At 54.8% G+C, this 25,337-nt stretch overlaps 3 protein-coding genes across 3 annotated transcripts; all 3 read left to right on the plus strand.

The window, feature by feature from the left end:
* The first annotated feature begins 2,689 nt into the window (after positions 1-2,689).
* On the plus strand, positions 2,690-5,020 carry HOXB6 (homeobox B6). Its single transcript, XM_059047134.2, has 2 exons — positions 2,690-3,104; positions 4,129-5,020. Exons 1-2 carry the CDS (start codon positions 2,690-2,692, stop codon positions 4,386-4,388), a joined length of 675 nt encoding a protein of 224 aa, XP_058903117.1. The 3' UTR covers positions 4,389-5,020.
* Positions 5,021-6,966: 1,946 nt separating this feature from the next.
* Positions 6,967-9,523, plus strand: HOXB5 (homeobox B5). Its single transcript, XM_059047125.2, has 2 exons — positions 6,967-7,609; positions 8,286-9,523. Exons 1-2 carry the CDS (start codon positions 7,048-7,050, stop codon positions 8,531-8,533), a joined length of 810 nt encoding a protein of 269 aa, XP_058903108.1. The 5' UTR covers positions 6,967-7,047; the 3' UTR covers positions 8,534-9,523.
* Positions 9,524-22,475: 12,952 nt separating this feature from the next.
* Positions 22,476-25,337, plus strand: HOXB4 (homeobox B4). Its single transcript, XM_059047131.2, has 2 exons — positions 22,476-22,988; positions 23,819-25,337. The coding sequence occupies exons 1-2, from the start codon at positions 22,538-22,540 to the stop codon at positions 24,115-24,117; spliced, it is 750 nt and encodes a 249-aa protein (XP_058903114.1). The 5' UTR covers positions 22,476-22,537; the 3' UTR covers positions 24,118-25,337.

The raw sequence follows: 25,337 nt of genomic DNA on the forward strand, positions 1-25,337 counted from the left end.
ATCCTTCTGTTGTGTACTCAAGACTTAGTACACATTTATATCCACCTCTCCATACATACACTTCCTCGTTGAGCAGGGAGAGACACCCCAGACCTGCTGATGGCTGTGCCCACTGTGTATTTACATATTCCCCCTTGGAGACAGATAGACGGCAGTGGATGGAACCACAGACTGATTCATAGAGATCTGGCTCCAGAAGCCAGGCGGCCTCTGGCCCGGCCCTGCCTGCCTGCTCTTTCTCCCAAACAAACGGATCAGACGAATAAACGCTCATAAATACCTCTGGGCTTAGATAAGAGCGATGAGGCGCTATTTCCTTTCATGCCGGACTCCAGGCGCCCAGGCTCTGCCTTTGCGGCTCCATCTCACGACAGGCAACCTGCAGAGGTGAGGTTAATTTGGGGCTATGACTCTAAGGATAAGGCGATTATTCCCGTGTTTCTATCACAGGGGAAGACTTCCTCCCTCACCAAATCTTACGTTATCCAGGCTTCATGGAAAAGCCCACACCATCCAGTCCTAGTGTGAGGACATTGTGGCCAGAGAGGAGGCACAGAGGGCTGAGGCCCAAGGCACCGCCTCAGTAGCAAGGAGGAGGGAGGTACACAAGGCACTCTCCCCACCTTGCTCCTCCAGCCCAAATGTTCCCCATTCCTCTCCAGGAGTAGGCCTAACCACAGCTGGATTAGAGCACTTATGACTCTCCATCTTTAGGAGGCTTGAGTTTATTTTCTTAAATCTTGACAAAACCCCCCAAAGAGTTGGGCTAGGAAGTGGTTGATGGGACAACTGGGAATAGCCACTTAGCCATGCAGTTGCAGCCCAGAAGTTGTCCTGAGTTCAGGGAGCCTTTGGAGGCCACTTTGCAAGCAGCCAAGTTCCCACCCTTGGTCATCACCTTCAGCCCTCTACCTCTTTTCCTAATATATTGTGCCATTTTCAGTGGGCAGAATTGCCCCATACAAAGGAGCCCAAAGAACAAGTCAGAGAAGGGTCAGCCTGGCCCCTTCATCATCAGGTTTTGTCTCCCACCCTGGCCCATTCCTGGCCCCAGGTCCAAAGGTTGTCACCCTTTATGCCTGGCCTCCACGTGCACATTAGAATGTTGAAAATACACCACGGCTGAGTCTTCCAGCCTGCCTCCAATGCTCATTTTCCTTAGATGAGAGAGAGTCAGAGATGTACACACTCTCTCACACCAAAGCTTGTAGGCAGCAAGCTGGTGATACAAACATGAGACGTGGTAGGGATTGTAGAGATGCTGAGAGACAAACAGAAGGGTAGTGAGCATCTGGAGGGGGGATACAGAATGATAGTTGTAAGCTGCCTTCTGCAACCCCAGGAGGACCCAACCCCCTCCCTCCTTATAAAACTAAACAAAAACCAAGTCTTGAAAGAATTAATTTTAAAAAGAACTGCCAGCTTCTGGAGAGACCTGGAAAAGGAGCAAGGGCTCCTCTCTTCCCGGTGTTCTCTGACTGTCTCCAATATCAGGAGGGTTTGAGGACCCAGAACTGGAGGAGGGACCAGTTTCTTCCCTGAACCCAGACTTACTGAAACACCTTTGATTCTTAAGAATCTATAGCCCAGTATATTCTCATGTCTTTTGGGGTAGGATGTGGGGTGGAGGGAGGGATGCAGACAGGATAGGAATCAGACAACCTAGGTTGGAGGATGCCTTTCACCCCTCCTCTCCCTATCGCCCTCTTCCCGGTGCCCCTTCCTGTGCCAAGAGCAAGCAGTACATACTAGAACCAGGCAAGATGTCTTGGGCAGCAGCAGCGGTAGCCTTCCCAGAAGCTCCTAGCTGCACAACCAGAGGGAGAAGCTTAGCCTCAGACCCTGTTCGCATTTCCCAGCCTTCTGGGTCCTCTGGGCAGCAGGCTCTGGCCTGTCTCTCAGACCATAAGAGTTGCAGACAAGCAGGAATAATACACCCAGGCTTGGAGGAGATGGAGTAGATCTGAGAAACAGGAAAAACGTTTTTCGAAACCTGGGAAGGAGAGGGCTGCTGCTTCTTTGCTTCTCGCTTTCTGAAAACAATGCTGATCAGTGGAGAACTCTTCTCCCCTTCTACCAGTACAAAGCCCGAGAAACCAGCCTTCTCCTTTAGTTATCTTCTAAGGAGATTGAGATTCAAGATTCGGAGACATTTACCCACCTTCCCTGGAGGGAATAACCCCTGCCTTGCCTAACCCCAAGCAAGGCAAGGGTTAACTTTTCTGAAAACACAATTAACTTTTTCCTATTCTGCGTGGGGAGGGGAGGGATATATTTATTTGATCACTGGGGGATGAGGTGGTATCAATCCAAGTGCTCCCTCCTCCCTCAAAGGCACAGACGCCTCTTTCGCAGACCCTACGTAGGTGGAACAGGACGCGTTGTGCTGTTGGGGAGAGAGAGAGAGAAAGCAGAAGGAGGGGAAAATAAGGTTGATAGGTTTGTGCGCGGGTCCCTAGCGCGGGCTGCGCTCCTCCTGGGTGCTATTTGACAATTCCTGCCTCTGCCATTGGTCAGTGTTGGATCAGATGGTTGTATTTCCTTCTGGCCCTCACTGGCACCTCGCCATCCCCCCTCAGCTAAAACCCAATCTCAGATATACTACTAATAGGCGCGGCTCTCGGACTATAAAACACAACAAATCATAAACCCGGCGGAGCAGCAGCGGCCGCGCGCGCCTCCCCTCCCAATGAGTTCCTATTTCGTGAACTCCACCTTCCCCGTCACTCTGGCCAGCGGGCAGGAGTCCTTCCTGGGCCAGCTCCCGCTCTACTCGTCGGGCTATGCGGACCCGCTGAGGCACTACCCCACGCCCTACGGACCCGGGCCCGGCCAGGACAAGGGCTTTGCAGCTTCCTCCTATTACCCGCCTGCCGGCAGCGGCTACGGCCGGGCGGCGCCCTGCGACTACGGGCCGGCGCCGGCCTTCTACCGCGAGAAGGAGTCGGCCTGCGCGCTTTCGGGTGCCGACGAGCCGCCCCCGTTCCACCCGGAGCCGCGGAAGTCCGACTGCGCGCAGGACAAGAGCGTGTTCGGCGAGGCGGAGGAGCAGAAGTGCTCCACCCCGGTCTACCCCTGGATGCAGCGGATGAATTCATGCAACAGTGAGTGAGACTTGCTGCGGCCGCCGCGACCCCCACAGGCCCCCCTCCCGGAGCCAGAGCTAGAGAGCACACCCTTCTCCTCCAAGAGAGAGCGTCTCGGGTCGGAGCTTAGGGAAGATTGGGCTCCTGCACCGCTCTCCCGCGCTGCCCTCCCGCCCTCAGGAGTTGCAAAGTTTGCAAAGTCCCAGATGCACTCCGAGTCAGGGGGAACGAGTGGGTTCTCCCGGAGCGCCAGGCCGCAGCCGGGATTCTGGGTCAGGGAGGCGGGCAGGGGCCGCAGTCACTGGCTGGGCTCTCCCTGTCGCCCCCAGCTCTGGTCCGATCCCCCACCCCAAGACTGTTCATTGAAAACGGAGTGCGTCATGGGAAGAGGGGCGGTGTGACGCTGGCGAGGGAGGGTTGAGTCTGTCCCGGACTCGTTTTCCCTGGGGGTCGGGGGCTGGGGGAAAGATGAGGCACCAGGAAAGGGGTGGTAGTCAGAGGAGGGAGGGAGAATAAGGAGAAGAAAGAGGGAGCGGGCGGAGGGGAACAGAAGGAGAAGCAGGCGCCGGGGTCTCAGGTTGGATTATTTGTCGGCCTTAAGTCCCAAATTGATGTCCATTAACGGGACACGAAAGTGAGGAGCCCTTAATGCCGACTACGGATCGATCTACGTCATTACGGATTAAGGGCCGGAATCTATCACAGGATGGTGGGGGAGCCAGATGGATGGAAAGAAAAGATGCGGCTAGGAAGAGACGCACCTGGCCAGTGCTTTCCCAGCCCCTCCCCCTAGGCTCAGGTGGGATTTAAAACTGCTCCTCCCATCCCCCCACCAAGAATCTAGACAGAAGGCACAAGCCTAGGACGCCTGGAGGGAATCTGGAGGGGGCGCTGGAGGAGTGAGGAAGGGAGGGGGGCAGGGAAACAGGGAGAGTGGAGGGCATCCCGGGACAGGCTAGAGTCCCCGTTCGAGGGTCGAGTGGGGGAGGGGGGATCTGGCTCTGGTGACCCCAGGCCTCAGTATCTCCTCTCTGCGTAACAGGTTCCTCCTTTGGGCCCAGTGGCCGGCGAGGCCGCCAGACCTACACGCGCTACCAGACGCTGGAGCTGGAGAAGGAGTTTCACTACAATCGCTACCTGACGCGGCGGCGGCGCATCGAGATCGCGCACGCCCTGTGCCTGACGGAAAGGCAGATCAAGATCTGGTTCCAGAACCGGCGCATGAAGTGGAAAAAGGAGAGCAAACTGCTCAGCGCGTCTCAGCTCAGTGCCGAGGAGGAAGAAGAAAAAGCAGCCGAATGAAGGCGCTGGAAGGGGGCGGGGGGACGCGAAGGGAGAGGCTTTTGGGGAGCCGAGGGCATCGGAGAGCCCCGAGAAGGCTCTGCGGGCGGGGGAGCCTGGGGACCTGCTCTCCAGCGCGCGACAGGCGGGGCCACTGCTCTCCTGGACGCCCCCGCCCGCAGAGCTCTCGCTGGGCGCTGGGAGGCCGCGCTGCCTGAGCCCAGCCAGCACCCCAGCGCCCACTCCATCCCCGTGGAAGCTCCTCAGCCCAAAGAGGCTCCCCCGTGAGAACTGAGGACCGGACTCAATTGATGTTTCCCGGAAGCAGAGCAAAATGCTCTTGTCCGTGTCGCGTCTCATTTCGTCCATGTCCCCCGTGCACGGTTCAATGGTAGATTCGCAGTCCCCTCAGCGGGGGCCTCGAAGACTCCCTGACCCCAGACCTCTCTCCCAGCCCCTCCCCAAAGCCACTGGAAGGAGCACATACTACCTAGAAGTAAGAAGAGGAGCCTCAGAAGAAAACAAAGTTCTATTTTATTAATTTTCTATGTGTTGTGTTTGTAGTCTTGTCTTAGCTCTGGACGTGAAATACTTCGGTAATAATATTAATATTATTAATAATGATAATAATAATAATAAAGATGTAAAACCTCGCTGCTGGGTCACCTCTGCTCCTCCCCTGCCACTCCTCCACCCCCACTGCCACCCCTGCGTCCCTGTGCCGGAAACTCCGCAGCAAAGGCAGGAGCCCTGGTCAGCCCCAGAGGGCCAGACGCGGCTCGGAAGTTACAGTTGCGATAAAGGCTGCATCAGTTCGGCCCAGGCTCCAGCGCCTCGCCTTGCCGGTGCTGAGGCTCTCAACGGCCTCTCCTGGTGCGGAATTGGGGGACGGAGAAGGGCCGTTTTCCTCTTAGTCTCTAGCATTTCCTCGTTTGTCCGTAGCACGAGGGACGACACCGAGGCCCTCTAGCCGGGAGCTCTTGCAGAGACTGAGCCAGGCGGGTCTCAGTGCCTCAGCAGCACTGTTCTGTCCACAGGATCGCCAAGGCCCGTGGTCTTTGGCCTGCTCACGTGGCCTGGTCTCCACCAGCCTTGGCCCTCGGCTCCTGGCCTAAATTGGGGCCACCGGGTATCTATCTCTTTGCCCTCAGCTGAAGGCTCCCGGCACCCCTTCCTGCCTCAAGTAGTAGCTCAGCGACAAGCAAGGGAATGTGAAGCCGCTGGCAGGCGCCGGGCGAAGGGCAAGACTTTCCCCTGCTCTTTGGAGACCTGAGGGCAGGAGGCCAGGTGATGGGGCAGTTCGGTCTCATCCCATCAACTAAAACCGACCCATTCTGTCCCCACCCCCACCCTCACCCTCACCCTCACCCTCACCCTCACCCAGGCGGCAAGCTGCAGAGACTGTTTTCCTTTCTTCCTCCTCCCTCTCTCTCCCTTTTTTATTTTTAAAGAAAATAGCCGCCTGGCAGAAGGGGCCCAGCTGTGGCGGTCTTTGGCCGCCCAGAGCGCTCAGCAAGGGGCCGCGGGTCCTCGGAACCCCTTTCCAGGGAAGGAGCGGGCCGCTGGGCAAATTCTGAAACTACCCAGACGCCAGCAAGGGGTCTCAAGTGGGGCATCCCAAGGCAATAACGGGCAGCTGGTGAGAAGGCGAAAGGATTCTGCCTTGGTCCCAAACTCTCAGGACCATGTTTACACCCAAACCCCAGCCCCGACGCAGTCGCCTCCACTGCTTTTCTAGCAACTAGGCCACTTAGCCCCAGCCGGCCTCTTCCTTTGGGGTCCCTGTCTTGCTCTGCCCTTCTTCCGTCCTGGGCTAAGGATGAGGAAGAGGTCAGGAAGAGGATTTCAAACGTCTAAGGGAACAAGGAGAAGCGAAGGCTTCTCCTTCGAACCCTCGGCTTAGCCTTACCGGCTCGGCCTGGATGCTGCAGGCCGGGCTGAGCTCACAGGGGAAACCCTTTGCAATCATTGTTTTTCACACGCATCTTCCAACCTCTCTCCCATTTCCGTCCCCAACTCGTAGACTTGCAAAGCCCGAGTAAGGGAAGAGCAACTCAATCTTTGGTCATCTTATCCAGAGTCGTTATAATAATAATAATAATAATAATAAAAACGACAGGGAGAAGACCAATGGACAGAAGAACTCCACTCCCGAGAAAATGGGTAAAGCCTCGATCGGGTTTCTCCTCTAAAAGATTCAACCTTGTGGGTGAGCCTAGGCCGGGTTTCTTTCGAGCCCCGCGGTTGCACGGAGCCAGCAGGGAGGCAGCTGTCGCCGCCATGGCGGTCTGCGGCCCGCGCTCCCGCCGTTCGCCGGGAGGTGGCGCACTCTGCTCAGATGCCGCCGCCAACCTTCTCCCTGTTTCTCCCCCTTCTCCTTTTTCCCCCTCTCTCGGAGGCTCGCATTGAATCGGCCCTAACGATTCTCGGATCGTCATTATTTGTAACCATAGAGCATGAATTACCTCTTGAGGTCATCAGCGAGAATTTACGACTGGTCAACAAAAGCACGTGATTCCCTAACGCCCCCCCATCCCCCTTCCACCCCCCCCATATTTGGCCGCATACATAGCAAAACGAAGTACAGTGCATCGCTATAATTCATTAATACATCATAAATCGTGAAGCACAGGGTTATAACGACCACGATCCACAAATCAAGCCCTCCAAAATCACCCAAATGAGCTCGTACTTTGTAAACTCCTTCTCGGGGCGTTATCCAAATGGCCCGGACTATCAGTTGCTAAATTATGGCAGTGGCAGCTCTCTGAGCGGCTCTTACAGGGATCCCGCTGCCATGCACACCGGCTCTTACGGCTACAATTACAATGGGATGGACCTCAGCGTCAACCGCTCCTCGGCCTCCTCCAGCCACTTTGGGGCGGTGGGCGAGAGCTCCCGCGCCTTCCCTGCGCCCTCCCAGGAGCCCCGCTTCAGGCAAGCGGCGTCGAGCTGCTCCCTGTCCTCGCCCGAGTCCCTGCCCTGCACCAACGGCGACAGCCACGGCGCCAAGCCCTCTGCTTCGTCCCCCTCCGACCAGGCGACCCCGGCCAGCTCCAGCGCCAATTTCACCGAAATAGACGAGGCCAGCGTGTCCTCGGAGCCCGAGGAAGCGGCGAGCCAGCTAAGCAGCCCAAGCCTAGCTCGGGCGCAGCCAGAGCCCATGGCCACCTCCACAGCCGCGCCCGAGGGGCAGACTCCGCAGATATTCCCCTGGATGAGGAAGCTTCACATCAGCCATGGTAATTCTCGCTCTCGCTCCCCTTTTTGTCTTCTCGGCTTTCCTTCTCCGCGTTTGGGGTGGGGGGCGGCGAGGAGAACTTGGCTTTTCCTCAAATATAGATTTCTTTTCTCCAGAGGGGGAGAAGTCTCTAAGAGGGTCCTCACAGCTCAGCTCGGGGGGACAGAGCCAAAGAAGGTCTTTAGCTGGGGGTTTGGGGAAGAGTATTTTTAATAATTTGTTCCCAGATTCTGCTTAGGTTTTATTTGCCCAGCTTGAACTAGCTTTAGGATGAAGGATGAGGTTTATGTAACGTGGAGAAGGGTCCTGCTTTGCCTCCGAAATTTTGAGACTGTTTCTAGCAAAGGAGGGGCGAGCAGTAAAACGAGCCTTCCAGGGCAAAAGTGCAACCGTTCTCCTCCCTCCCGGGGTGAGCGACAGCCTGAGCCCAGCGAAGGGTGAGGCACAGGGAGGGAGCAAGAGACAAAGCCGGGCGCATTCGCTGCCAGCAGAAGTGGGGGCTGCAGGAGAAAGGGGTGCAGAAAGCGAGCTCGGATGCGGGCATCTGGAGTGGGGAGAACTGGAGCTGCGGTGAGCTGGGTGCCGGGGATGCCTGGGTCCTGCTCCACGCCCCCCTCCCACCCAGGGCCCCCTCCCTTAACCGGAATAACGTTGCCTCGCTGCTCTGTCTGCTCCAGATATGACCGGGCCGGACGGGAAAAGGGCCCGGACCGCTTATACCCGCTACCAGACCCTAGAGCTGGAGAAGGAGTTCCACTTCAACCGCTACCTGACGCGGCGGCGGCGCATCGAGATCGCTCACGCGCTCTGCCTGTCCGAGCGCCAGATCAAGATCTGGTTCCAGAACCGGCGCATGAAGTGGAAGAAAGACAACAAACTGAAAAGTATGAGCCTGGCTACAGCCGGCAGCGCCTTCCAGCCCTGAGCCCGCCGGGAGGAGCCCCGGGCGGCCCAAGAGCCCGTGCTGCTCCCAGCCCTGGCCCCTCCAAGCCTCCCCGCGCTGCCGCTGCTCGCTGGGGACCGGTTCCCACGAGCCTGCCTCGCCCGGGCCTTGTGCTACGATTTTTCGTTTGGTCTTAAGTCTTCCTGTGGCTCCCTCTCTCTTGGACTGGTTAATCTTGTTATTATTGTAATAATAATGATAATTATTATTTTCCCACCATGCTCCCCACTCCCCTCTGCTCACCCCAAATCCGCCAGTGTTTCTGAACGTTCGTGTCTGTGGTTGCACTCCTTCCCCCAGGAAAAAAAGAAACTCGCATGTTTAATGTGAACTTTCCCCTCCCCATCTGTGTTCTTCTAACTTATTTATAAAAGGATGATCGCTGTATTTTGAGTTCCAGCTAGAAACTTCTCTAAAAGGGGCAGCAGTTGAGGTCGGATAGTGCCGTAGCGCGGGGCCCAGCTGAGCTGGCCTTGGAGACCGGACACCGGGAGTCCATGACTGTGTCTCATTCCACACTCCTCTTCCTCCTCCCTCCCCACTCCCAGGTCCAAGTCTCCCAAGACTTGGTCCTGGGGTGGGAGGGGGCTGGGGAGGACCCAAGGGGTGATGTTGAGAAGAGGGCCGGTAAATACTGAGATTTAAGTTCCTGCCGCCTGGGTAGGCCCCACAAGGCCTGGTTTTGCAGCATCCGGAAACAAAAATAATCCTCAGTGTAAAATGTCTTGTGTATTTCTCTGTGAATCCATGGGTCTGGCATAGAGGGCCCAAAGCTTGTAAATATGGGGATAGTCTGGGTCAGACCTATCCTCTCCTCCCTACCCATTTCACTTCCAAGACCATTTGTAGTGAGCGAGTGGCTGCTGTGCTACATGTGAAATCTGTCTTTGCCGGGCGGGCCTGTCTCAGTGATTCGCTTTTGGTATTTGTTTGTAGCTTTCCTTGAAGTCAAATAAATGTTTCCCCCCCTCCACTGCCCTTCCACTTGTCTTTTCTCTGGGGCCTGCCTCTCCCATCAGCCGGTACACCCTAGACCATTCTTGATAGATCTGGAGTGTAGGGAAGGGAAAGCAGGATGCTCACCAGCAGCCCCTCTCAACTACCTATGTCTCTGCTTGGTCAGCGGTACTTGGGCCAGGGGACAGGTTTTCATGCCTGGGGGACTGAGAGACCCAGAAACCCCACATGAGCCTGGGGCAAGGGGCAAGGCTGAGGCAAAAAGCAAGACTTTGCTGAGCTGGACTCCACCCCGGCCTTCTACCAGCTGGCCAAAAAGTCTCTGGAAACCTCTTAGCAGAAATTAATTTGGGCCTAAGTCCTGAGCAGGAGGCTCCTGGCCTTTTGGCAGTGATACAGGCCTGCCCAGCACCACTGTCTCCTGGTCCAAATCCCCAGTTCAGCTCTGCCACCCACTAAGCCCCCCCACAAAAAAAAATAATAATCAGCTCAATTTCAAAGGTTTCCTCTCACCCTCAGTCTTCTCTACACTTATCAAGGGCTTCCTCTCTCCAGGGGCCCAACTGACCTGCCCTCTTGATTAGGAGCTGGGGTCCCTCCTGGAAGACCCTTGGTTGCCCCATCAACTGGACTGGCTCAGGGCCAGGGGCCAGTCCTCCTCCATCCAAGTCAGCCTCCACCCTGAGCACAAGAGTCAAGTCTGGACACTTACCCGGTCAATCCCTTCCAGCTTGGCCCAACTTCTTACAGGACTTGTGGGGGGAGGGGGAGCTGGTGAGGAGGCAGCTGAGGGTCTTGGTGGCTCTACCGGGCCTTCCTTCCCCCTTCCCCCTTGACTTTGTCCCCCTTTGTCCATAGCAAACTATCCCAAAAGTCGCTATGACATTTAGATGTCAAATGGATAGGGGTTTTATCTTGAAGTTAGATCGTAAAAATCGCGGAGAAGTCAGACAGATACCCCTCACTGGCTCGAGAAAGTCACGTGAGGTCCATAAAGTTAGTTTTATGGTTTTGGGGAGTTGACACCGCGCGGTATATTTCACATTCTCCAGAATGTTAAGTGACACTTTAACTGCTCGCAGTGGTGGGGAAGGGGGCAGAGGTAGGTGAGCGCTCTCCCAGCCCAGAAGGCGGTGGTGTGGCAGCAGCCCAGGCCCAGCTCTCCCGCAGTAAGTCGCTTCCAGTTTTTGCTTTTCCCCTCGCAATTGTGGGGCTTGGAACTGGGGGAAGGAAACCTTGCCTCCGGCAGGACTGTGCGGTTTTAAGTAGGGGAAATTTAGCCTGGTTTTGCATCAAGTTCTGACCAGCTGGGTTTCTGAAGAGGGGCACTCGGGTCCGTTCAATAAGGCCTTTGCAGACCGGGGTGCCTGGTTTTATTTGCCGGAGTGTCTGAGTCTTTGTGGGGAAAAAGCTTGCGTGGGTTCCTTCAGTGCCCTTGGAAATTTAGGGGGCAAGAAGGAGGGGTGTTTACTGCTGAAGGGAGGGCCCGGTGTGTGTGTGGGGGGCACTTCACTACTGGGTATCTTCAGACAGACATCTCCCCACCCCCAGGAAAGGAACTTTATGACATTCATTTGTCAGGGGTGTGTGGGGGCGAGGCGCCGGGCACTTTTATCTGGATACGTCTGAGCTGAGAAAAAGTCCGGGGAAGGCTAACGCAGCTGCTGTGGGCTGACTTGCACTGGGACACTCTCTGGCTTTTAGATCTTTGAACCCCGTGAAAGGGGGTACCCCTGGTTCTCCATGGTCTCATTAGGGCTATCAGGGATGGGGAGCATGGCACCTTTGCACCCAACTTCAGCCTTTTGGTCCCAGGCCAACCTTCTTGCTTGGCTCTACGTAGGGTCCTGAGGTCCAAGCAGGGAGCAGACAGAGGGGGCATTTCCCTCAAATTCGTGGCCAGGAGTGGGGGGAAGGGGAGAGCTTCTTTTTTTAATCTAGAGGATGTAGGTGTTTAAGTAGATCCCTGGCAATCCCTCCAAAAATAAAACTTGCTGAAGAACACAGAGCCCCAACTGTCAGGAGACTAAAAAGGGACTTAGGAGCTGGGAGAGAAAATTGGAAAGGTGCTCTTTTCCTCTCCTCTCCTCTCTCCTTCTTCTCTCCCTACCAGAGCCTAGAGGCCCCTTTGTTTTGTGGCACCACAAACCAGAAGGATTTTATTATTTGACTCCCTGGGGCCCGTTATTTTCTAAGGATAAGTCACCCTCCTTCTCAAAACTGGAGGCCTCTTCCTCACCAAACTGACCTCCCAATATTAAGACCCATGGGGGGTCAACCACCCTGTCACTCCTGCTTTTGCCAGCCCACCCTCTCTGGATTTAGCTCATCAGCTCCCATTGTCCCTGGAATTGGTCATGTGGCATCTTAAGGGGCTTCTGATCTTTGGGACAAGGAGAGGGTCACAAGATTCTCCCCATTTCACATTAAAGAACACCTGCACTCCTAATTTCCTCCCTCTCCTGCAGCTGCTCTCTATTCCCTGAGCTCTGCATTCCCTGCCCAGGCCTGATTTACAGGAGACCTTTCACAGGCTTTGAGTGCAAAGAGGACAGAGAGCTTGGGGTCCTCACCTTACTGTGAAGACACATCTCCCCCGAAACGATGGGGCATTTGTATCCATGGAAAGGAAACTCTGGTGAGTTCCCAAAGGATGTCAAGCACCATTTAAAATACCAATAAATTTTGGAGGCATAACTTCCACAGGCTTCCACTCTGGACAAGGCAAATGAATTGAATGAGATGCAAAGGAAGAGTGCAGTGGGCACAGAATCTGACCTGGGGTCTCCTGGGAAACCCCACTCCTATTGTGCCCCTCGTCTCACTCTGATGCCGCCAGCCACCCTCTCTCAGAAACCCCAGACCACCAGTCCGGCCACTAAAGATTTTTTGGCCCCCTCCCACATCAGTCCTGCAAACTCTGATATAGAATGTCTGGGGCCAGTGTGGCCCAGGGACATCTGCTGAGCATATCTAGAGAGATTTTCCGGAGTGGTGAAGAGCAGCTCTGGAGGGGGTGCCCACTTCTGCTGCACCAGCCAGAACTCTTGAAGGGTATCCTTCGGCTCTGAGCAGATCCTGCCTGGAGAAGACCCCACCCTAGCTGGGCTTTCCTCTTCCCCACTTCAGGTTTTCTGGGCAGCTGTCTCCCCTGAACCCCAGCAAGGACGTGTTGGGGGAGAGGATGAGTTTTTCAATAGTTTCTGGTGCAAAGGAACTCTCTCTGCCCCAGACCTGTGTCCTCCTCTCCAGTCTTCCTCAAGACGTTCTCCGGGAAAGCTGTTCCTCTGTCTCCTCTCCCATCTGATTCCCCTCCCCAGCTGGGTCCAGGCCCCAACTTTCTGAGCTGCAGGCCAGAACCCACTAGCCAAATCCTCATGTCCATCCATCGGCACCCTCCACCTGGGCAGGGCAGAGGTCAGCAGCGGGAGGGTAAGGCTACATTTTCCCTTTTCCCTCTGAGGCCAGCTTGACCACCACTCAATGGACAATTTAATTTTGTTTTGTTTTATTTGGTTATTTTTTGGGTTTGGTTTTTTGTTTTGTTTCTCCGAGGCTTTGGGGTAGGAGGAAGTATAAAGAAATGTAAACAGGAAAGCCAGCCGGGCCTGGAGTTCCAAGCGCCCATATTTCATCGGCTTCCTCTCGGTAACTGCAACAGGGACACTTAACTCTTCCCTGGCTGTGAGAAGTATTCACCGGGGTTTGGGGGGGCAGGGTATGGGGGCAGGATCCACGTGGAATCTCCTCTCTTGGGCTGGTTCCTTTATCCTTGGGGTTTGGATGCTGAGGTGGAAGCCAAGGATTCAGAGCAAGGGAGAAGTGAACCGCTCAGCACAGTCCCCCAGACTCAGTCGCTTTCGGGACAGAGCAGAGAAGGCGCTTGCCTGCATGGGTTTTCCAGCTTGGGGACCAACCCGGCCAACCAAGGAGAACGGGGCTTAGCAAGAACCTTTCCCCTCTTTTAGCGGAGAGCCCACTGGTCACTGTTTCCATTTTTTGGAGTTTCTCAGAGTAATCGGATTTCGAGGCTGGGATCTGCCCACAGCGGGATTTATCGATTGCTGCAGCGCTGTTACACATCCATATTAATTAACCCAGACACCGCCTGGAAACCAAGCTGCTTGGGGTGGGGGAGGGGAGAAATGGGGGCCGTAAAGAGAATGGACATTTCTCGGTAAGCAGTGCCCCGGGTTTCAGATTGGAGAATCGCTCCCCTCAAGAAACACGTGTCTTCCCCAAGCTCCATGTCCCTCGACTTCTCAGCAAGAAGGGTAAGCCTGACTTACTCTCCACAGTCGGACTCCACACACAAGTCTCCTCCGGGGTGGAATTAAACACCTCCCAGGCCCAACACTTCCTTGTCAGAGTTAGTTTGCCCCAGCACTCGGATGGATGTATCCTCTGGTGGTTGTTCCCAGCACGACCTTTCTAGAGGGGTTAACACCCCCTCCCCACCTTCCTTTCAACTTCTCCAAGGTAGAAGCTTTTTATGGTTTTCTGGCTTGTTTTTAGTGTTTGTTGGTGGTGGTAGTGATGTCCTTCCCCTTCCTCCTACCCCTCCTTCCAAAAAGTGATTAAAATCTGTTAAAGGATTTAATTAAGAGAGTTAAATGAAAAGGAAGAAGGCGCAAATGAGTTTGGGGAAAAAACCCACACCAAAGCTATTCTCAACGATTAAATCGCCATTTTAACAATATAATGGAGTTTGCATCCTGAAAGGGGAAATCAACGCTCATATCTCATCAATAATTCATAGAGTACGGGATCACGCAGAGGTCAGCAGACAGGGCCGGAGCGCCGGCCTACTTGGGGCTCTGAGCCGCTGCCGCATACATTACGCGCCGCTGGCCGCACCGCCGCCACCTCCATCGCTCCCGGCCGGGTTGGGGGCAGGCCCACAGGTTTAGACCGATTTTTTCCCCTCCTTTTGCCGAATTGATGGAGACCCAGATTTCGGGCTCCAAGAGGAAGTGGGGGATTTAGGAGACTGGAGAGGATTGGAGTTCGGGCAGTTCTGGACCTGTCGGACCCCGAATATCAGCACCTTTATAACTTTTAATCCCTTTCTCTCCCCTTTCTTTCTCCTTTCTCTATGATTTAGGCGTCCTCTGTCCTGTCTTTTCTCTCCCTAAATCTCGTCTTGGCATCTTCTAACTTTTCCTCCCTAGCTGAACAGCCACACTCTGATCTTTCTCTCCGAGTGGATTCGGGCTGAGCCCCCATAGCTGCGGCCTCGCTGCAGCCTCTGAGCGCGGCGGCTGACTTTGGCTGCAGCGATCCCTGACCTCGGAGCCCAGTGGGGTAGGGACAAATGTGTCTAGAGAGGAAAGGTACTTCGCAGGCCCGAATACCGCTTGCCTAGCCAAGAGATGACCCAGGAGGGCCAGGTGGAGAGGAGGGGATTCAGCCTGAAAAGCAGCGTTTAGGGGAGCCGAAGGGGGAAAGTCCCTGCATGTGGGAACATCTCCTCTTTGGGGCTTGGAGACACGATGGAGCAGAATCCCTGTATATCGGAGCTTCTTCTTGTTCCAGTCTCTTTTTCTCTGTGTGTGTCTCTCTAACTCTCTCTTTTCTGTTTTCCGACCCCCAACGGCCCCAAGGAAAGGAGGAACAAAATCCTTCTCTATGAGAAGTGGGGGCTTGGGAAGCGATATTTGGGAGCAAAGGAAACCGAAACAGCGCAGGTCGCCGCGCGGCCGCTGCGCTGGCCGAGAGGCAGAGGCTGAGGCTGAGGCTGTAACGTCCCCGAGCTGCCAGTAGAGTCCGCCTTAGACCAAGTTCACAGCCAGGCTGGAGCCTCCAAGGCGCCAGCGAGCGGCCGCGCAAGGTGGCCCTGGGCCCGCTGGGCCTCTCAAAGCCTGGACGCTGAGCTCTCTCTCCAGCTTTTTGGGGGCCTATGGCCCCCTCCTCTCTCAAGGAACACTTGCTCCAAGCTCTCTCCACTCTTCACCCCAGAAACACCCTTCTCCAGTTCAGCCCATTCTATGGTTTCCCATATGTCCCCACTCCTGTCAACAGCAACTGCGGCCCCATTCTGGGGGACAAGAATGGAGAGGGGTGGGTTGTCAAAAGCTCTTCCAAGCATCTAAACATGAGAGAACGGTGAAAATGCGGGAAGTGATGAAAAAAGCCGGAAGTGGAGTCAGCATCTTTTCCCGAGGAGTTATTGAATAATCGAAAGACTGACTCCTCTTCTCCAGGCCTAAGGCCCTTAGTGGGGGCGGGGGAGGAAGGGCAGGGAAGACGTTTTGCGCTTGGGTTTCTGCAGCCTGCGCAGCAGAATGAGACCCTGGGCCGTGAGGCCAGTGTTACTGCCTGAGGGGTCGCGAAGTTGGAGGGTCAAAAGTTTACAGCGTGCGTGAGCCGGCCGCAGCGGCGTCTAGCGGCTGGGGCGGGGTGGAAGAGGGGGGAGGAGGCAGTGTGTGTGTGTGTGTGTGTGTGTGTGTGTGTGTGAAGAGAGAAGAAAGCGAGCAAGGGATGCTCGAGGTAAGGAAGACTTGTGGGCTCGGGGAGTTCGGGAGAGGAACAGGAGAGGGGAGAGGCAGATCTGGGGAAGGAGAAACTGAGGGAGGAAGGACCTCTTCTCCCCAGACTGGCTCTGGTGGGGTGGGGAGCTGCACAAAAGAAAGCGCTCTGGGCATGGCCAATCCTCTGCGCAATTTTCTCTCCCAAAGACAGCCTTTGAGTCACCATATAAAATTTAATTAAAACCTACCCAGCCGCACACATTTTAAAAATCCAATTACCCACACGTCCTTGCAGGACGTTTGGTGGGGCCAAAGAAGTCTTCCAAGGTGAAGACCTGACTCCGACCTACATCAGCTCCACCAGGTTTCCCCTAAAGGGGCCAAACAGCTGGATCCCCCAGCTCTTCCTCCCTCCAGGCAGGCCTGTTTTCTCAGGGATTACCCCCAGACGGGGTCCAGGCAGTTGGAGTCCAGTAACCATGGGCCAGGACTCCCATCCCTCTTTCCCGATTGCTTGGGTTTAAGCACTTGGATATTGAAAGGTTAGCTTGTTAAGTCTCTCACTCTCTCCCAAACCTACACTTGTATGTTCTTCCAGAATCCCTCTCTTCCTGTTTCAAGGAGGGAGGGGAAATGAGAAGGAAAAATACTGAATGGCCTTACAGAGATCTTTTTAACTGGCGACCTGAAATGAACCTTGAATCCGTGCATTAAGCTTAGCTCGTAAGTAAAATGCTTAGAGAGGAGAGACTAATTATACCACCAGGGCATATGCTTATTTGGGGTCTTTAAGTGACTGTTTGTTGTATTATGAGATGTCATCATATTCTCTTCTAAGCCTTTAATATAGGAGGTACTCCCTGGGTGTTTGTCCTGCCAGAAAAAAAAGATGACCTGGGAGTTTTTATAAAGATGCGTTTTGAAATGTGGCCAGAAGAGACCACAGTTTAATGTCAAATTTCAAATCAATTTGACCCCAATTTTTTTAAAAAAATTAAACCAATTGGGTGTGGGTCCTCATTTCTACTTGGCCTTCAGGCAAGTTTTTCTGGGGAGTCAGGCCACAGGGAATTCCTGGAGTCCAGAGGAGGTAGAGGTGAAAACCTGAACTGGAGAATCTCTTTCTGTTCCTCCTCAGTCTCTTTTCCCTCCATTCCAGGACAGTATGTTAGCAAGTTGATAGTTTTGTGGAATAGACTGGAGCAGCCCAAGGTCCTGGGCTGGAGGGGCCTCAGAATGAGAAAGAGGAGTCCTCTGCCATCCCAGGCCAAGCTGGGTACCTTGGGATGCTCTCTTCCGGCCTCCCCGCACTAGGGAGATACCCCCTTGCAGACACTCCCCGTAGACTTGAACTGGGTGGAGGGGGAGTCACCCGATCTACTTCTGCAGGCTCCTTGGAGCCTGGAGAAAGGGGGAAATGGGTTGCTGCCCCGTCACCTATTTCTGATCCTGGAGGGACAAACCAAAGAAAATCTCTTGAGTATTTTTAACACCTCTCTGATTTGCCCCTCAACCTCCTTGTGTTGGTGCTGGGCGTAGGCAAAGGAGTTACTGTACAGATGAGAAGTAGTTTTAAATAAAAATGCAGATGGGCAGGATACTGTTTGATTTTTAAAGGAGAATTAAAGCCTCTGAAAGCTAATGCCCCAGCTTTGACCAGTGCAGTTCAGCCCTTCTCTCAGGATTCTATCTTCCCCAAACATGCTGGCCTGTGAACCAGATCTCAGCACCAGGAGGTAGAGGGGTCATTCCTGGGGCCCTGGAACCTCTAAAGTTTTGGCAGAAATGGGGGTCTCTCTGGCATTGAGGGGCAGAACAAAGCAGATGGAGTGTGCAGTTGGGTGAGAATACAGGCCTTGTCAGTGCAGCCATTTATAAGGGAGGAAGGAGGGAAGGGGGCTCTGGCTGAGGCCTGCTCTCTGGGACCCAGATACCCACATTTCCACTTCTCCAGGTGCCAGCCTCCATCACAGGCCGAAAAGGGAACCCCCGTGGAGTTCTATCCTTTCCCTCTTGGCCCCCAAATGAGAGCTGACAAAAAATATAGGAATGATGGAATATCAAAGAAGAGGCGGGGCCGGGCTGAGTCCTATCCGAATGGGACTTTTTGGGGCTGGGGGTTGAGGGAAGGGGAGAGAAGTTTCTGGCAAAAAGAGCTGGAGAGGATGAGCTGAATCAAATTCCTTGCTCTGTCATTTTTCTCCCAAGTAATGACCTGCGCAAAATTCAATATGACCGAGCGAACTGCGCGAGCGTATTATAGTAACTGCCTGCTCGTGGGGGAGGCCCGAGAGGGGTGAACCGCAGGTCACGGCGTCTAAAAATTATTAAAATGTTCGAGAGCCTGGTGACGCGCCTAGCTGTTTAACAAAGACTGCCAAAGTATGAGATTAATACGAAAACTTGCGCTTCAAAAACAAAAACACACCAAAAAAAAAAAAAAGTAAGTCTTGTTCCGGCCACCAAGGGGGCCCGGAGCTCCTCTGCCCGCCGCCGCGGTTCGGTTTTCCGAACACACAATAGTGGACGAGAGCGAGCTCGTCGGGGGCTGCGCGGGCCCGCGGGCGGGTTGGCGGCCTGGAGGGCGCGGGGAGCGGCCCGGTGAGTACTCCCGCCCGCGCCCCTCCGGTCCTGGCGCTCCTCCGCGCCGCTGGCGGTGCGGGCCGCCGGGGTCGCCCTCCCGGCCTCAGGGTCTCCCTCCCTCACTCAGTCCCTCCCTCCCGGCCGACAAAAGGTTGCCGATGAGGCGCGGGCTGGGCACGCCCGGGGCGGCGGAGGGGCTGAGCAGCGAGAGGTCACTCCAGCAACCTGTGGCTGCAGGGAAAAGGCGGCCGGCGGGCCAGCGAGCCACCGGGAGCGCCGGGGAGGTGGCTCTGAACGCGGGTGGAGCCTTGGTTCTTTCTTTTTATTATGCGTATCAATGTTAGTGCTCTTCGGGGGTGGAGGGAGAGGCAGCCTCCAGCTCTGAACCCCGTCTTGTAAGTCGTTGATAAACCGAGTTCTCCACCCATAGCGGTGGGACTGGCTGGAGTGGGGGGTGCGGCGCCTCGGTGGGATGGGCAGGTGGCGGCTCTCAGCGCGCAGCGCTCTGTCCCCAGAATCAGCCACACACAGCCCCGTGGGCTTTGCTTCCCATCCCTCTCTCTTGGGGTGCTTGGGGCACCTGGACCGCATCTCTTGAGAAAGTGTAGAGCAGCAGAGAGGCCCCGGTGGCCAGCGCATTGGCCCTCCCCAAATTCCGAAAAGCGTTCGAGTTGAGAAGGACAGGAGGTACGGGGTGGGGGAGGGGCCCAGCCAGCTGGAAAGGGTCGTGGAGCCCCTCACTAAAGTGGCCCTTGACAAGACTTGGAAAAGCCCCTGCTTGACGCTGGGGGGCTGTTGGGGGTCCTATCCACACATTTTGTCTGTGGATCCAGGGTCAGGTGCCGTTCTCCCTGGGTGCCTAAATGGGGTTCTGAGATTACTTATTGGACCCTCTCTTGGCAAAGATAACTACAATATTAGTGTGTGTGTGTGTGTGTGTGTGTGTGTGTGTGATTTTTCAAATATAGGTGAGTCCAGCCTGGCTGGGAGAGTGTTGGTGTTAGAAATCAGGCCCGAAAGCCAACCTTGGTAATCTAGATTTGGGATAGAAAATCAGAAGGTCTCTGGGCTTAGTTGCTGGTAGGTGGAAACTCTCCTATCCACTTGCAAGGGTCCCAGGACTAGGCATGGGCAGAGACTTTTAGAGTATGGTGGTTAGAGGGTTGCTTTTTGTTTTGTTGATGTACTTGTTAAAGAAATTGATATTATTCTGATTTGTTCACTATGATATTATTCTGATTTGTTCACTAGGGATGCAAGTATTCTTCAGACCTAGAGAGGTGTATGGGGAGTCTGGGTGCAGAAGAGGCTTCTGTGAACCCTTCTCCTCACCCTGTGAAGGCCCTCAGCTTTCACAGTCTAGGACGCAGTTCCCTTCAGCTCCATCCTCAGTCTCCCAGCTTAGTAAATTCAGTAGTTACTGGCAGCCTCAGGAAGTCCCTTCAGAAATTCCAGATCCCTCAGGTTTCCCAGATCACCATTTTGGTCCCACTGCCAGCAACCCTAGCAGGTGGCTGAATGAGCAAGTTTAAACTGAGAGAGCCTGCCCGGAGCTAGGGAGGTGGGGGAAATGGGGTTCCTCCTCACACTTTACCTATTATCCCCCTTTTCTGGCCCCAGGAGGTATGGGAGGTTGGGAGGGGCCGGAATATCATCTGGCTGCATCTTTTATGGTTCCTCATTGCCCTTCATTCGGAAATGAAACGCCTTTGATCTTTTTCTCAGGTTGTAAACGGAATTGCCTATCATTAAATATCCGGGGCCCCATCTGCTTGGTCTCCCAGCATTTTTCTTTACAGCTGTTTCTCGCTTTTTTTTACCATTGAGTTTTTCTAAAAGGACTTTTATGACCCCCCCACACACACACCCAGCCGCCTCTCCCTCTTCCTTTTGCTGAGAGGCGCCTTGGAAAATATCTAGATATTCGTTTGATCGAAAACTAAAGGCTGCAAGGGGCACGGAGTTGCCGATTGGGGTTTTGTTTCTTTTTTTAAAAAAAAGTCCTGGGGGGAGGGGAGGGGCGCGAGGGCACCCAGAAGGGCCTGATTCTGACTACGCCGCCCGCCGCAGCCTCAGGATGACCCTTCCTCCTTTTGTGCTTAGCTAATGTTTACATCTCATAATTCATGCGCCGCCGAGTTGCGTAGCGGCCCCAAGGTTCGCGTCCCTTTGCGGGACCGGCAGCTTCTATTTCTAATAGAAGAGGAAGAGAGTTGGAAACCTTGTAATCCCAGGAATGGAACCGCAGTGACTTTTCCTGCTCCTGGACCTCAAAACTTGAACAAAACGAAATAAAATCGAAGCACTCAAACCACACCCCAAACGAAGGACGCATGGAAAGTAGGAGAATTGGAAAATTTCTGGGCCAAGAAGATCTATCTGTCTTCTGTATATACCCTGTAGATCCGAATTTGTGTAAGGAATTTTGTGGTCACAAATTCGTATCTAGGGGAATATGTAGTTGACATAAACACTCCGCTCAATTTTTTTCCTGAAGAAAAAAAAATTTCTTTTTTTTCCTAAATGAGGACCATCCGGTGACTGACCACACGAAGACTCCTTCCTTCTTCTTTCTCTTTCTTTTTCTCCCTCAACTGCTTAGAGATGGAGGAATCATCTACCTGAAATCTCCCCCTGCCTGCCCTTGGGAGCCTTGGTCCTTTTTCACTTCTCTTAAAAGGTTAATATTGTTGCTGATGTTTTTATTTTATCCTCTCCCTCCAGCCCACGTATTCCCTATTTTGGGCTTAGGGAGGCTTCACTGAAAATCCGGTAAAAATGACTTGTCTTCAGTGTGCGAAGGCAAAGGAAATTTGCTTTTCAAACGGATGCAGAGGTCGCCTTTCCGTTTGGGTTCAGTACAAGATGCCCTGGAAACACACGATTACCAAGGGGTGTTATTGTGTGGGGATCACCCCTGTCTCCTATCCTCAGCATCACAAGGATGTGAGATTTCTGCTCGCTGCGCAGGCGGCCGCATTAGCGGCAATTACAACGTCTCGACGCCGCGGTTAGCGTTGCTCCGGTGCTTCTGGAATTAGCAAATTTCTATTCAACGTGCTCTCAAAAGTTGGAGGTTTTTTACTCTAGTGCTCATGTTTAGTGTGGGAAACCAAGTCGTTTCTCCCGGCTTGGGCCGCGTTGGGTAAGGGGAGGAGTGGATAGGAGAGGGAAAGAGACGGACTGACTGACACAGCCAAACTACTAGCGCAGCTAAATTCGATTTGGAAGGCGAGGTCTCCCCGAATTAGTGCATGAATTTCCTATCGATCCGCCCGCGGTTCCATTCATCTCTGACAAGTTCCTCCGTGCACCCGCCTGGTTGCTCCGATGCCTCCTCTCTCACTCCCTACCCCTCCCTGTGCGGCTGCAGAGAAAAGGCCCACGCTCAGTGCCTCTCCCCCATGTGGGTTCCCCTCTCAGGCGGAGCCCCTAGTCCGCCCCTCACTTAACTCCCCCGCACAGACGCCTGGTGCAGGGGCTCCCCCTCGCCACGTCGTGAGTAGGGGCTGGGGTCCTAAGGAAGGCCTGGGGGAGGTGAGGCAGGACAGGAGGGGCCACACCCGGAGCCCCAGCTTCTGAGGGGATCCAGGGATTGCGCTCCGCCCAGCGCCCCAACAGGCCCTCGGGTGGCAACCTGCTCACTCGCTGTCCATCTCCCTCCCTCCCTCTCCCCGATCCGGGTGAGGAGAAGCGAGGAGGCGGTCGCCCCGCAGGAGCCCTATGTAAATCCTGGTGTTGGGTGGGGAGGGGGGAAGAGAAGAAGGGGAAATAAACCTCTTTGGCTGGAGTAGGGTCCGGGTGAGCAGATTTCCTTATCCGGGAATCGCAGGCGGAGCGGCCATTGGCTCCGAGGATCACGTGGGCCCCTAACTTTGTTCACTTGACAGTAAGTAGGAGGGCTTTCGGAAACAGGAAAACGAGTCAGGGGTCGGAATAAATTTTAGTATATTTTGTGGACAATTCCCAGAAATTAATGGCTATGAGTTCTTTTTTGATCAACTCAAACTATGTCGACCCCAAGTTCCCTCCGTGCGAGGAATATTCACAGAGCGATTACCTACCCAGCGACCACTCGCCGGGGTACTACGCCGGCGGCCAGAGGCGAGAGAGCAGCTTCCAGCCGGAGGCGGGCTTCGGGCGGCGCTCCGCGTGCACCGTGCAGCGCTACGCGGCCTGCCGGGACCCTGGGCCCCCGCCGCCTCCGCCACCGCCCCCGCCGCCCCCTCCCGGGCTGTCCCCTCGGGCTCCCGCTCCGCCGCCCTCTGGGGTCCTCCTCCCGGAGCCCGGCCAGCGCTGCGAGGCGGTCAGCAGCAGCCCCCCGCCGCCTCCCTGCGCTCAGAACTCCCTGCACCCCAGCCCGTCCCACTCCGCGTGCAAAGAGCCCGTCGTCTACCCCTGGATGCGCAAAGTTCACGTGAGCACGGGTGAGTGCGTGGGCACCCCTTCCCCCTCCCACCCCCGGCGCTTTACACCAAAGGGACCTCGAGGCATGGGGGGGGAGCTAGGGGAAGCCAATTGTCCCCGCTATAAACTCGCCATTGCCGGAGATTTACGGTCGCCTGTTTTCAGAGCCACATAATTACATCCCCCATAAATTTTTATGGCCTGGTGGGCCCCGCGCCTTTGAAGTCGGTTCCCCATCCTCTTTGCCGTTCTCACCAGCGACTTTTTCGCCAGGGAGATGCAGTCTCAGTGAAATTGGAAATTGGGGAGGGGTGTAAGGGGGGGAGGAGAAGGGGGAGGAGGTAATCTGTATTTAAGCTGAGAGTTGAGTCAACTCCCTGTATTTTTTTCCCTTTCTTTCCTCTAGTTTGGCTCCTTGGCTTGAGAAGTGGGCAAAAGTTTTTACTGGGGGCAGGCACTGCTTGGAATCTGAGCAGAGAGGGTGGGAACTAACAGAAGAAAGGTTTAATGAAGCCCCCTCCCTCTTTCACCCCTCATTCTCCCATCCCGGGCCCCAGGCCACGTGCGGGGAGAGAGGAGCGATTAAAACCTTGTGAAGATTCCTTACTCCCCCTCAGACACCCAAACAACAATGTCGTGACCACACAATCCTCCAAAACTTAGAGGTCTCTTTCTCTTCCTGGGGTCCCGCTTTCTCTTTCATCCCCACCCCCTCTGGAGGAAGAAGAGGTGGCGGGAGAGGGAGGGAGGGAGGGAGGGAGACACTGTGTTAGCTGGAAGAAAGGGCTCTCCCTCCTCCCTTTCGGGGCAATAAAACTTTCTCTTTCTCCCTCTCTTTGTGTGTGTCCAGTAAACCCCAATTACGCCGGCGGGGAGCCCAAGCGCTCTCGGACCGCCTACACTCGCCAGCAGGTCTTGGAGCTGGAGAAAGAATTTCACTACAACCGCTACCTGACGCGGCGCCGGAGGGTGGAGATCGCCCACGCGCTCTGCCTCTCTGAACGCCAGATTAAGATTTGGTTCCAGAACCGGCGAATGAAGTGGAAAAAAGACCACAAGTTGCCCAACACCAAGATCCGCTCGGGTGGCACCGCAGGCGCAGCCGGAGGGCCCCCTGGCCGGCCCAACGGAGGCCCCCCTGCGCTCTAGTGTCCCCCACGTGGGAGCCGCGAACCTCGGGGCGGGGGTGGGTTGCGAGCGCGGGCGGGGGCGGTTGGGGGAGACGCGGGAGGGGACCCTGAGGCCTGGGTCCTAAAAAGCCTACCCGCCCTCCCCCCACTATGTCTATTTACACGAATAAATGCAGAGGAGGGGGAGGGGAAGCTTTATTTATAGAAATGACAATAGGGAGCCGGGCGAGGCCCCCAGAAGCAAGGTTCAAGTCTCTTGCTTTCTTCCTTAAAAAAAAGAAGAAGGAAGAAAGAAAAAGACAGAAAGAGAAATAGGAGGCTGCACTCCTCATTTTCAGCTTTGGTGAAGATGGATCCACGTTTCATCTTTAATCACGCCAGGCCCAGGCCCATCTGTCTTGTTTACTCTGCCGAGGAGAGGACGGGCCTCGGTGGCGACCATTACCTCGACACCCCGCTAACAAATGAGGCCCGGCTCGGCCGCCGCCGCCGCCGCCGCCGCCGCCGCCTCTGCTGCTGCCGCTGCTGGAAGACAGTCTGGATTTTTTTTTCTTTGTCCCCCATTCCTGAAACCCAGCGAAAGCATCCTCTGACTGCCAGATAGCGCAGTGTTTTGGCCACGGTAACAAACACACGCACACAATCTCTCTCCCCCTCCGTGCCCGTTCATGGGGATGCTGGTCGCTCACCCCCTTCCACTGCGGGGCTGGGGTAGGGACCACAGGAAGGGGACAAGTGGAGGCGGGCGGGGGGGGGGGATGCGCGCCTGGGCTACGCAGGAGCAGGGCAGGGAAATTGAGTCCAAGAGAAAGAGAGGGCCCAGAGACCAGGAGGGCCTTCCTCTGGAAGGTCAAGCCGTGTCTGGCGGAGTGAGAGGCCAGTTGCGTTCTGGGAGCTGGGCACAACCCTCTGGCCAATCTGGAATTATACAGTGGAGGCCTGTTCTAGACTGAAAGTGAATGTGAAACTAGGAAATAAAATGCCCTTCCCACTTGGGAGATGAGGTTACAGAGACCTCTCCCACAGTTTATCATTGTTGCATTGATTATTATTATTATTATTAATTATTATTATTAATTATTTTATGTCATGTGCGTCCTCTCTCCTATGCTCTTTCTGACATTCCAAACCAGGACCCTTCTTAGTTCTGGGGCTGCCTGAGTCTAGAATCCTTTGTTGGCGTGAAAATGTGTGTCCTGTACAGAGTGACAATAGAAATAAATGTTTGGTTTCTTGTGA

Source organism: Kogia breviceps, chromosome 19 (genome assembly GCF_026419965.1).
Source record: "Kogia breviceps isolate mKogBre1 chromosome 19, mKogBre1 haplotype 1, whole genome shotgun sequence".
Classification (NCBI taxonomy): domain Eukaryota; kingdom Metazoa; phylum Chordata; class Mammalia; order Artiodactyla; family Physeteridae; genus Kogia; species Kogia breviceps.

Bases quoted from the DNA above. Each gene is read 5' to 3' on its own strand.
- HOXB6 (XM_059047134.2), top strand. From the start codon at position 2,690: ATGAGTTCCTATTTCGTGAACTCCACCTTCCCCGTCACTCTGGCCAGC. The intron at 3,105-4,128 runs GTGAGTGAGACT...TCTGCGTAACAG, and splicing joins GCGGATGAATTCATGCAACA to GTTCCTCCTTTGGGCCCAGT.
- HOXB5 (XM_059047125.2), top strand. From the start codon at position 7,048: ATGAGCTCGTACTTTGTAAACTCCTTCTCGGGGCGTTATCCAAATGGC. The intron at 7,610-8,285 runs GTAATTCTCGCT...TGTCTGCTCCAG, and splicing joins GAAGCTTCACATCAGCCATG to ATATGACCGGGCCGGACGGG.
- HOXB4 (XM_059047131.2), top strand. From the start codon at position 22,538: ATGGCTATGAGTTCTTTTTTGATCAACTCAAACTATGTCGACCCCAAG. The intron at 22,989-23,818 runs GTGAGTGCGTGG...GTGTGTGTCCAG, and splicing joins CAAAGTTCACGTGAGCACGG to TAAACCCCAATTACGCCGGC.